Genomic DNA, 12,395 nt, shown 5'->3' on the forward strand with positions numbered 1-12,395 from the left:
TAGTGTAAATTAATGCGTTAATTACCACAATGGGTTGAAGTCATGTACTTCAACTTCGAATTGTCTGCTTTAATTAATCATTATCTAATGATTTGCAAATGTATCATTATGTTATGACTTTACTTGTTGAGGCACATGACTATTAACTAATTGTTAAGTAATATGCCATTTTGGTTTTGACATCCACACTAAGCCATGGATTTCAATTTCCAACCATCTACAACCAAGATTTCACTGAGTCCGATGAACCTTGTTGTTCATGGCACAGGAATATGTCAGGTTAAGCTTGAGGTCGTGGTACACATGAGAACATGCGGCATATTTCATATGTGTCTAGACTGGACAAAGACAATAGAGCGTCCACTATAATAGTCAGTGAAACTACACTAGATGCGATGCGACGCTACACGACAAAACCCCGACAGTAAACTGATGCCACATTCTATTTCTGACATTCTCCGAGCTCTTGTGCTAGTTCTGTTACGAAGGACAAATGGACTTGCAATGGTCTGTCATGTCCAGTGTAGACAGCTAGTCTCGTCCAGTTTAAACACAGTGTAACAGCGGTCAGGAGTTCAGATTCTGGTGTGCTGATATTTGTGTGCAGCCCAACTTACCCATCCTTCAAACACATTCTTTGACATTACATTCACTGCATGTGCAAACTGTCAAAACCCATAAATGGCATATTACTTAACAATTAGTTAAGTTATGTGCCTCAACAAGTAAAGTCATAACATTATGTTAATGATTAATTAAAGCAGACAACTGGAAGTTGAAGTACATTGCTTTGACCAGATGTGGTAATTAACACATTAATTTACACTTTTAGTTGATAAAATATGTTATTAAGAAATTAATTCATTATGACGCATTTAATTAATAACAATTCATATATTACTTAATATATTAAATTTGTTATTAGTTACTGATGCAGTGATCATTAATTAATGGTTTAGTTCTTTATGAGTCATACATTAACACGTGATTATTTGGGCATTAGTTAAGCATGAATTAATGCATATTAGTGCACCCGTATTGTAAAGTGTTACCAATGATTCACAGGATCAACACTGGAGAGACTTTGGCTTTAAAGACCATTTGTTAATACACCCTAAAAACTAGGCCTATATAATAGGCCTCTGCTCAAATCTTTGTACAGTGTTTTCTTTTTTGCAGCCTTGCATTTATTGTATGGCAACCTTTAGAGAATGTAGAAAGGTATCATATTTTGAATGCATATAAAAAGTGTGACAGAGAACATCTGTGATGCTAATAATATAACAAATGAGAAGAAACGTGGATCTTTGCAACTTTTTAAATAAAACTGAAGTAGTGAAATATAAAGAGATAACAAAAAAGATATAGATGGATGGATGGATGGATGGATAGATAGACAGATTTGCATTTGCAGATAGCATTGATACTTCAGCTGTCTAGTTTCGTTTCCCTTTCTGTTATTAGTCAGGTCCGAATCTTCAAGATTGTGTAACCCTGTAGGCATTTTTGAGGAAAAGTTGTTATACCACATTTTTAGAAAGTTCAATGTCTCCTGAATAAGGATCCACCGTATAACACTGAAATAAGGGTCCCATTTTCTTGTAATTGTTATTGAAACAATAGGACAATAGAACAATAAAATTTTTAAGTTATAGATATCACCATAAAACCTTTCCAGTTTTTCACTTACATAGAGACAGACATTTTTTGTATTACAAGTTTTCTGAAATGTCATGTTTACATATGCAAATGAGGCATACCAGTATATATATTCTGTATATATATATATATATATATAATTCGAGGGGCAGGCATACCAATACGCGGTTCTCCCTTTCGGGCTAGCCCTGTCTCCTCGCGTCTTCACGAAGGTTGTCGAGGCAGCCCTTGTTCCTCCCGACGACTGGCTGATCCTAGCTCACTCTCGAGACAAGGTTTGCGAACATAGGGACCTAGTGCTCCGGCACCTGGCTTGTCTGTGCCTTCGGGTCAACTGGGAGAAGAGCAAACTCTGCTCCGTGCAGAGGATCTCTTTTCTCGGTATGGAAATCGACTCGGTCGCCATGTGCACGCAGCTTACGAGCGAGCGCGTGCAGTCACTGCTAACTTGCCTTCGTCAGTTCGAGGGCAAGAGTGCGGTTCCACTGAAACTATTTCAGAGGCTCCTGGGGCATATGGCATCCGCAGCCGCAGTAACGTCGCATGGTTTGCCTAATATGAGACCGCTTGATGATCAAGTCCTGAGGTGGGCATGGCAACACGGCACGCTCCGAGTCCCAGTGACTTCGACCTGCCGTCAGACCTTCACCCCGTGGACGAACCTCAGTTTTCTATGGGCTGGAGTGCCCATAGAATGAGTTTCCTGGCATGTTGTTATATCAACAGATGCCTCCACAATAGGCTGGGGCGCCATGTGCAATGGACATGCTGCCGCGGGCTCCTGGACAAGACCCCAGTGCCTTTGGCATGTCAATTGCCTCGAGTTGCAGGCTGTACGTCTCGCCCTGCACCGCTTCTGTGCGTTGCTCAGGGGTCAGCACGTATTAGTCCGATCAGACAATACCGCCACAGTAGCTTACATCAACCGACAAGGTGGTCTGCGCTCCCGTCGTATGTCGCAACTCGCCCGCCACCTCCTCATATGGAGTCAGAAGCATCTGAGGTCACTTCGAGCCATTTATATCCCGGGAGACCTGAACCGTGCAGCCGATCTGTCTCGGTTTCGGCCTCTCGCTGGAGAATGGAGACTCCATCCCCAGTCGGTTCAGCTGATTTGGGATCAGTTCGGGGACGCACAGGTAGATCTGTTTGCCTCCCACGACTCGTCCCACTGCGACCTGTTTTATTCTCTGACCGAGGGCACGCTCGGCACGGATGCACTGGCGCACAGCTGGCCGCGGGGCCTCTGCAAGTATGCGTTTCCCCCAGTGAGCCTTCTTGCGCAGACTTTGCGCAAGATCAGGGAGGACGAGGAGCAGGTAATTTTGGTTGCCCCGTATTGGCACAACCGCACCTGGTTCCAAGAACTAGTACTCCTCGCGACAGCACCTCCCTGGCCAATTCCTCTGAGAAAGAACCTGCTTTCTCAGTGACGGGGCACCCTATGGCACCCTAGTCCCGATCTTTGAAATCTCCATGTGTGGTTCCTGGACGGGACGAGGCAGGTTTGAGTACCCTACCACCAGCGGTGGTGGCTACCATCACTTCCGCTAGAGCATCGTCCACGAGACATGCCTATGCGTTGAAGTGGAACCTCTTCGTCAACTGGTGTCCTTCTAAACTTCAAGAACCCATGAAAGGCCCTATCAGTGTCGTGCTTTCCTTCCTGCAAGAAGGGTTGGAGCGAAGGCTGTCTCCTTCCACCCTGAAAGTGTATGGTGCCGCCATTGCCACACATCATGATGCAGTTGATGGTAAGTCCATTGGAAAGCACGACCTGATCATCAGTTTCCTGAGAGGAGCGAGGTTTTCAGTGGTTTTAACTGCTCTGCAGAGTGCTCCCTTTGAGCCTCTGCAATCAGTGGAGCTTAAGTTCCTGTCAATGAAGACAGTGCTCCTGGTTGCATTGGCCTCCATCAAGAGGGTAGGGGACCTGCAGGCATTTTCGGTTAATGAAGCGTGCCTGGAATTTGGACCGGCTAACTCTTACGTGATCCTGAGACCCCGGCCTGGATATGTGCCCAAGGTTCCCACCACACCCTTTCGAGACCAGGTGGTGAACCTGCAAGCGCTGCCCTCGGAGGAGGCAGACCTAGCCTTGGCACTGCTCTGTCCAGTACGCACCCTCCATGCTTACGTAGACAGAACGCAGTGTTTCAGGACTTCAGACCAGCTCTTTGTCTGTCATGGTGGGAAGCTGAAGGGAAAGGCTCTCTCCAAGCAAAGGTTGTCTCACTGGATAGTGGACGCCATTGCTTTGGCTTACCAGCAGCAAGGTCGACCATGCCCCCTGGTGTGACGGCCCACTCCACCCGGAGTGTGGCATCCTCTTGGGCTCTAGCACATGGCACCTCGCTAACAGACATCTGTAGAGCTGCAGGCTGGGCGACACCTAACACGGCCTCTGGGCGACCCCCACGTGTGTAGTCCACTGTAAGCCTCTCTGAGCATGTGTCTTTCCCTCGGCAAGCCACCTTGCCACCCCTGGGTTTGAAATATTCCACCTGCGGCTGGACACCCCAGTGATTCTCAATATGCAGCCCCCTGGGGTCATATGTATTCCAAGTTCCCCCCTTCGGGCTGGGCATAATTGCATATTTCCACTGATATATGCTTCCCAGTGTACCTTGGTACCTTGGCATAATTCCAGCAGCCATTAAAAATTGTCCCCTTCATGTTAATGTTGTTTTTTCATTGTTTACATGTTTAAATATTCTGAGAATGCATAGTTTAGTTATAATGTTTAATGTTTAAACTGCAATAAATGCATTAAAACGTTTTTTTTGTTTATGCCAAAACAGTGATGTTTACAACTTGTTATACGGCAGAAATGGATTCAGCACCTAAAAATCATATAGAAACAACACTTGAAGTACTTTTCCTCAAAAATGCCTACTGCATCTTATCCAGGGCTATTTATCTATTTTGGGACTCAACTATATACACAGTCATGCAAAAAATCTAGGAGTCTCATTTAGTTTATAATGGTTCACCACCTTATAAGTTGGGTTGGAGTCATGCTGGTCTTTATATTATATTGGCTAATCTAAAGACATTAGATTGACTAATCAGAATGTTCTAATAAGAAAATTAAAGGGGTTTTATTGAGCTTCAAGTTTTTATGACCAAAGTATGTTTGAAAACTTACACTGTTAGAAAAATCTGTAGAAATTACAGTATTACTGGCAGCTACTTGCCAGTAACTTACTGTAGATTTAAATTGATGTTATTTACTGGCAACAATTTGTTCAAAATTAAATGAACATTAAACATTAACAAGTCTTTATCGTTACAGAATAAAACTAAAATAACAGCCTCATGCAAAGCATTCTGGGAACCAAAATCTGAAGGAAAAAAAACAGAAAAAGGTTGATGAAGATTTCTGGTTCCCAGAATGCTTTGCATTAGATTGTTATTTTATAATTTTATTCTGTAAAGACAAAGACTTGTTAATGTTTAATGTTCATTTAACTTTGAACAAACTGTTGCCAGTAAATAACATAAATTTAAATCTACAGTAAGTTACTGGCAAACAGCTGCATATACAGCAAATTTTTTACAGTGTAGGCTACTTACAGTGTGTCCTTGGATTAATTCTTTAAAATTTCCTGACTTGGTCTGAAAAGGGTCTTTTAAAAAGGAGTCTTAAATTTCTCTTCATAAAACCTGCAGAAACCCTGTCTTATTTCATCATCTTGGGGAGAGCCTCTGGTTACAGAGTAGACCAATCACAGCTGATGTGGTCTGTAGACCTGACACTAGTGACACTAGTAACATCAGTTACTGTGCAAGATGAGAGGTTTACTGTTACTGCTTAGCGATCTGCTACTGCTGGAGTCAACAGACGGAAACAAATATAATCAACTAAACCAACATGAGAAAAACATTATTGACACGGCAATACAACTAGCCAATGAGAAATATGGAAAAACCAAACACCTTGATTTTGCCTTCATTTTAGAAGCTGTAAGTTACTTAATTCAAATGTTAAACCTCTATCAAGATGCTGTAATTTGTGTTTGTTTTCTGTGCTTATGCATCTGGGGTTAAAGTGCTTGGTAAAAATATTTAAACATCTCCTACATTTAAGGTTGTCATCTTTATGCTTTACATGTATCGCTCCCCTATATGACAGGATTCTTACAGTCGCATGGTTCATGTCATATTAAAACCCACCTCATGTGACAAGACAACACCAAATGTCCATCGGAAAGACTGTAAAATCCAAGATAAGGCAAGAGTAAGTAGCTCACTCTCACAGAAGGATTTTGATAGTCTAAATGCCTGTAGTAGTCATTGTAGAATATACACTTAAAAAAAAAGTTTTTTTTAAAAAAAGCTTTCAGTTTCACACAGCTCTATTGTATTTTTCTCAGCCTCAAGTTTCTTGTGTTGACTGTGATGGATCCATGTCCTGTTTACTTCTCAGAGAAAAAGACAAGGTACATCACATATTAGTCACATATTGGGGACAAAGACCTTTATTCACCATCATGATCCAACCTATTTATTGTATAAGATATTCCTGCACTAATAGGTTTGAACTGTTCTCATTGCAGATTAAAGAAACTTTATCCGCATGTTTGCCTCCCCCACCCACATCAAGGAGTCATCTTCTTGGGGAAGGACATCTGATGGGACTAAAAGCAGGAAATGAGCAAAAACTGGATGTCTGGGATGCATCTGATAAATAAAAACGATCGAGGATCTTTGCAACTGGCCATATGATTTAAAAAAAACACTACTAATGAAATGTAACCTATAAAATTGACCTCTCAGGTCTAGTTTCTTGAATTTAATTATGAAGATTAATGTGTATTGTCCAATTATCAGTTATCAATATGTTTCAATTTAATGATGTAATTTTGAGGGAAATATGGAAAATACAGTATAGTCTTCATTAGTACGTAGGCGCTCAACAACCGCTGGTTCGGAGGTCGTAAAGTGATCGCTGAGGTGTACGATCAGGAACGGTTTGACAACAGTGACCTCTCTGCATAGACTGTCAAATACATCCTGCCCTACATAACCTTTTCTTCTCTCTCTCCATCTCTCCTTTTCCTCTTTCTCACTTACACAGAAGCAGCCGCCAGCCACTCTTCCCAGTGGTACTGGCTTCTCTTTATAACTTGTAATTATTTTTTATCGATGTTGATATTAATATTATTAATGATCCCTTCTTGGGACAGGCAAGGAAATGCTCATGAATATTTTTTTTATTGTTGCTGTACTTTAATGTGAATGACTGGATGCCCCCCTCCCTCCTTTTTTTGGTCCATTGGTTTACTCCCCATTCCACCAATCAGATGTTGTTCAAATTCAGTTTTTTGTTGTTTTTGCCCCCCTCTTATTGTTTAAAATATTGTCAATAGTCTGTTATGATGCTCTTGGTTTCAAATGCCAGAACAATAAATTCTTCAAATATAACACTTGGGTCTTTTCTCTTTATGAAATTGTATGGAAGCTTTTGTTGAAATGCACCAAAACATGGAGATTTTTTACTAGTGGTTTTCTTGTGCTTGTCACAAAAATAGGAGAATAGGAGGAGCTGGAATTATGGTTAAAGTGAAATAAACAAGGTATGGAGTGGATCTAAATGCAGCCATGATTCAAAGTTTATATTTGCATAAGGCTGTTTTGAGTTCAAATCAAACATTGCATGTTTTATCAGGAGATGTGTAAACTTTCCATTTGTACTTTGAAAGCAGAAACACAAGTAGTGAACATGAGCATTAATTAGCATAAATCTGAGGTCTAAATTCACCTTTTTGTGAATCAAGGCCTTTAAAATGTCTTAAATCAGAGCAGAAAGTCTTAAATATTTCGTCATTGCATTAAATCTTGCATGAGGGATTTTCTCAGGTTTCATTTTAAAATTTCTGCACCAGGTTTAATAACTGTCAGTAACCCTGCGTAGAGGAACTTGATAAACATGCATGCGGTTGCATCTTTTCTGTACATTGCGGCTTTGAAATATTAAATTGGGGAAAGTTTGTCCCAAAGAGTATTTGCAATGCTAGTTTTAGACATTTAGTTTATAATGGTTCACCACCTTATAAGTTGGGTTGGAGTCATGCTGGTCTTTATATTATATTGGCTAATCTAAAGACATTTAGATTGACGAATCAGAATGTTCTAATAAGAAAATGAAAGGGGTTTTATTGAGCTTCAAGTTTTTATGACCAAAGTATGTTTGAAAACTTACTGACAGTGTGTCCTTGGATTAATTCTTTGAAATTTCCTGACTTGGTCTGAAAAGGGTCTTTTAAAAAGGAGTCTTAAATTTCTCTTCATAAAACCTGCAGAAACCCTGTCTTATTTCATCATATTGGGGAGAGCCTCTGGTTACAGAGTAGACCAATCACAGCTGATGTGGTCTGTAGACGTGACACTAGTGACACTAGTAACATCAGTTACTGTGCAAGATGAGAGGTTTACTGTTACTGCTTAGCGCTCTGCTACTGCTGGAGTCAACAGATGGAAACAAAGAATATCATCAACTAAGCCAACATGAGACAAACATCATTGACAGGGCAATACAACTAGCCAATGAGAAACATGGAAAAACCAAACACCTTGATTTTGCCTTTATTTTAGATGCTGTAAGTTATTCATATTTTAGAATTTTACTATAAATTTATAATTGTACTGTAATTTGTCTGTTCTGATTTTGTTTTCTGTGCTTATGCATCTGCCTTAAAGTGCTTGATAAAAAGTTAAACATCTACATGTAAGATTGTCATCTTTATGCTTTACCTTTCTCTTTCCTCTATATGACAGTATGATGACAAGCGCATGCTTCATGTGATATTAAAATCCACCACATGTGACAAGATGAAACAGAGTGTCCATCGGGAAGACTGTAAGATCCAAGATAAGGCAACAGTAAGTCTCTACTCACTCAGGATCTTAATAGTCAAAATGCCTATAGGAGTCATTGTAGAATATATTTTAAAAAGCTTACCGTTTCACACAGCTCTATTGTATTTTTCTCAGCCTCAAGTTTCTTGTGTTGACTGTGATGGATCCATGACCTGTTTACTTCTCAGAGAAACCGAAAAGGTACATCACATATTAGTCACATATTGGGGACAAAGACCTTGATTCACCATCATGATCCAACCTATTTATTGTATAAGATATTCCTGCACTAATAGGTTTGAACTGTTCTCATTGCAGATAAAAAAAATTCGATCCGAATGTTTAAATCCCTCAAAGAGGCATTTTACTGGGGAAGGAACTTATGTTGTCACATAAAGCAGAAAATGGGCAACTAACTGGATGTCTGGGATGCATCTGAGAAATAAAAACGATCGAGGATCTTTGCAACCGGCCATATGAAAAAAAAAACTGCCCATTTAAAATAAAATAAAAACTACTAATGATATGTAACCTATAAAATTGACCTCTCAGGCCAAGTTTCTTTATCTGGAATTTAATATGAAGATTAATGCAGTCCAATTATCAGTTTTCTCAATATGTTTCAATGTTATGATGTAATTTTGAGAGAAATATGGAAAATACAGTATAGTCTTCATTAGTACGTCCTGTGTTGAGTAACATACAAGTGAAATGAATAATTATTTAAAAATGTTTAAACATTCTTCATAGAAGACCTTGTAAAATTGTACTCAAAGTTTCCATGAATGAAATGTTATAAATCTTGATCTTTAGACGATTTATTGGCACTGAGTTTGAGAGGCCCACTTTAATCTTGAAAAGATCTGTAAACAGATGTCCTGCAGTGTGACACTGTTATTAAGTTATTTCGGTTTTCATTTGTGTTTTAAATTGATGTAGATCAATACAAATTATATTAAGGGACTTGAAGGTCAAATGCTAACTGTTGGCTTTGTTAAGGAATTTTTTTAAATTAAATTAATCGTAACTAACATTCCTTTTTCTTTCAGGATTAACATATGTATGCTTTTGAAAACTAAATATCCCCAACACTTATGCCAAAGTGTGTCTGAATATGTAACAAAAGGGGAAACAAAACTTGACAGCTGTCTAAATATATAACCTTATGACTTGAGTAACAAGCTGAAGGAATCAAATAATCCAGATTTGCTTTTACCTAGTAACAGAAGGGTTTGCTGAATGATACATATAAAGAACTAATCATATTGAAGAAAACTTATGTAATAAATCATGTCATCTTTTTTCATGCTCCTATTCTATAAAAACTGTTATACACTTTTTGTCGAGGGGATTCTCCCTGAAAGTGGTCTGAGATCCTCCCGTTCATGATTAAAGCATATTCAATGGCATTGTCTGGAGTCTGTCTGATTACTGTTGCGCATCTTACTTCTGTTCTCAAGTGATAGTGCTGAAGGGGAACACCAGAGACCTTATTCCCAAATGATAATGTTCATAAGGGACAGAACATTGTCCGACTCAACAGGCCGAAGTAGAGACGGCTAGTAGAGCATACATTTGTCAGTCAGGTGTATAGGGGGATTTCTACCGCAGCTTTAAAGCTATAAAATGGCATCTCAATGTCACATCTGAATGACAATGTCTGATACTTGTGTACAGTATCATATGAAACTCCATTAAAAGCAACTTTTCAAGCAATTTAAAGTAATTCCATTTAAAGCAACATTTTTCAAACTGTTATTCTGCATACATTCTTTATATTAACTGAGAAGTTACAGGGAATATTTACCCCTTTTACAAAAATGTATTTATCACACTGCATGACAGTTGAAATGAACTAGTGAACTCAAGAAGGTTATTAAAAGTAAAAAACAACAATGGAATTGGTTATAGCGTACCTTTCAGAACCATATGTAACTACAACGCGTTTATTTCTATAATAAGTTGCTGTATTTTACAGTTGTTCTTTATCGCTTTGGCTAAATTCTCAAATGAGACTTTTTTTTATCAAAACAATAAAGTCTCTGAGCAATTAGTTTCTTGTTCACATCAGATTTGGATTTCTTATTGATTTAAGCAAATGACGTGTTTTGGCACATGTGTGCAAGTACAATTTGCACAACATCTAAATGCACAGGGCTTGTTGATCAAAACTGATGAGTTGATTCTCAGTGAAACTGTCAAACTCTTCACAACTTCTAAACATTCTTTCATCGTGTGAGCCTTCACATGCAAAATGATCCATTCAATTATCAAAATCTGTCAGACATGCATGTATATTTCATAAATACCTATGACATGGAATATTTGTAAAATGTGCTGAATAGGCAAATCTGCCATTGTAATGAAATAGAAATAACAATATTACCAATCAAGTTTGGAAGCATATACAGTAGGCTATATGTGCAACAAGCAACTGTGAATTTTCAGTTTACATGTACTACATTTCTACAAATATGTGCTGTATAAATAAAAAGTTCAGTCCCACTTTATATTAGGTGTCTTTAACTACTATGTACTAACATTTAAATGAATAAATTGACACAATGCACTTATTGTGTATGTTTTTACATTGTACTCATTTTTGTTTTTAAAACCTGCATGTTATTACAGCTAATTAAATCAGGAATTACCAAGCCTGTCCCTAACCTTACCCATATCCCATCCCGCAAAAGTGTTTTTCAATACAGTATGAGCACAGTAAGTTCACTGTATTTTTTTCTGTTAGAAAATAGTAGATAAGGACACCTAAGGTAAAGTGTGACCAAATGTCCATTTTCTTTGTGTGTACTACAGTAATGACTTTTTCTAGTAAATTTTTACCTACTGCTGAAATCTGTATCTGAAAAGCTCAGCGTGATACACAAGAACATTCGGCTAGACAAAACTGACATTCTTGTATACTGTAGAAAACAGTCAGTAGAAACCACATGCAATTTGTATTTAACAAATATTTCCATGGTGAAAAAACATCTAAACATTTTGACCAGTTTGGTTCACATGATGACAGAAAGACTTCATTTTGGTGGCACTGGCCAATTTACATGACACATGAAGCATGTGTTTTGGGTGAGTAACTACATTTTGCAGACATGCAATAGAGTTCTGATGTTCCAGCAAACATTTGTGACCATTGAGCTTACAGTTTAAAGAATGTTAAAATTGTTTCGAAAAAGGTGCAAAAGCAATTGAGAAAACTATTTATAATATAATTTAACCCCTTGTGACCCTTTTACACAAGTAACAAGAACAATTCAAGTCCACTGGTCGTCAAAATAATTCTTTATGTATGTAATTAATGATTACTGCATCAGCAACTAATAAAGATTCTAAATGATTAAGTAATATATGAATTGTTATTAATTAAATGTGTCTATGTATTATTTCCTTAATAACATATTTTATTAACTAATAGTGTAAATGAATGCGTTAATTACCACAATGGGTTGAAGTCATGTACTTCAACTTCGAATTGTCTGCTTTAATTAATCATTAGCTAATGATTTGCAAATGTATCATTATGTTATGACTTTACTTGTTGAGGCACATGACTATTAACTAATTGTTAAGTAATATGCCATTTTGGTTTTGACATCCACACTAAGCCATGGATTTCAATTTCCAACCATCTACAACCAAGATTTCACTGAGTCCGATGAACCTTGTTGTTCATGGCACAGGAATATGTCAGGTTAAGCTTGAGGTCGTGGTACACATGAGAACATGCGGCATATTTCATATGTGTCTAGACTGGACAAAGACAATAGAGCGTCCACTATAGTCACTGGATGCGATGCGACGCGACGCTACACGACAAAACCCCGACAGTAAACTGATGCCACATTCTATTTCTGACA

The 12,395-nt window shown here is 38.4% G+C and overlaps 1 protein-coding gene and 1 long non-coding RNA gene across 2 annotated transcripts; both read left to right on the top strand.

Moving 5' to 3' along the window:
• Positions 1-5,392: 5,392 nt before the first annotated feature.
• Positions 5,393-7,078, top strand: LOC311291799 (cystatin-like protein). Its single transcript, XM_084411078.1, has 4 exons — positions 5,393-5,625; positions 5,795-5,899; positions 6,036-6,101; positions 6,219-7,078. Exons 1-4 carry the CDS (start codon positions 5,452-5,454, stop codon positions 6,351-6,353), a joined length of 480 nt encoding a protein of 159 aa, XP_084267204.1. The 5' UTR covers positions 5,393-5,451; the 3' UTR covers positions 6,354-7,078.
• A 976-nt stretch (positions 7,079-8,054) lies between these two features.
• On the top strand, positions 8,055-9,929 carry LOC311291803. Its single transcript, XR_014627610.1, has 4 exons — positions 8,055-8,261; positions 8,440-8,544; positions 8,656-8,721; positions 8,839-9,929. It is a non-coding gene; the product is annotated as an uncharacterized lncRNA (long non-coding RNA).
• The last annotated feature ends 2,466 nt before the right edge of the window (positions 9,930-12,395 follow it).

This window comes from Rutilus rutilus (genome assembly GCF_951802725.1).
Source record: "Rutilus rutilus genome assembly, chromosome: 6".
In the NCBI taxonomy this organism is placed as follows: domain Eukaryota; kingdom Metazoa; phylum Chordata; class Actinopteri; order Cypriniformes; family Leuciscidae; genus Rutilus; species Rutilus rutilus.

Excerpts from the sequence above, each read along its gene's own strand:
- LOC311291799 (XM_084411078.1), top strand. The coding sequence starts at position 5,452 with ATGAGAGGTTTACTGTTACTGCTTAGCGATCTGCTACTGCTGGAGTCA. Across the intron at positions 5,626-5,794 it reads TTGCCTTCATTTTAGAAGCT|GATTCTTACAGTCGCATGGT; the intron begins GTAAGTTACTTA and ends CCTATATGACAG. Across the intron at positions 5,900-6,035 it reads AAATCCAAGATAAGGCAAGA|CCTCAAGTTTCTTGTGTTGA; the intron begins GTAAGTAGCTCA and ends TATTTTTCTCAG.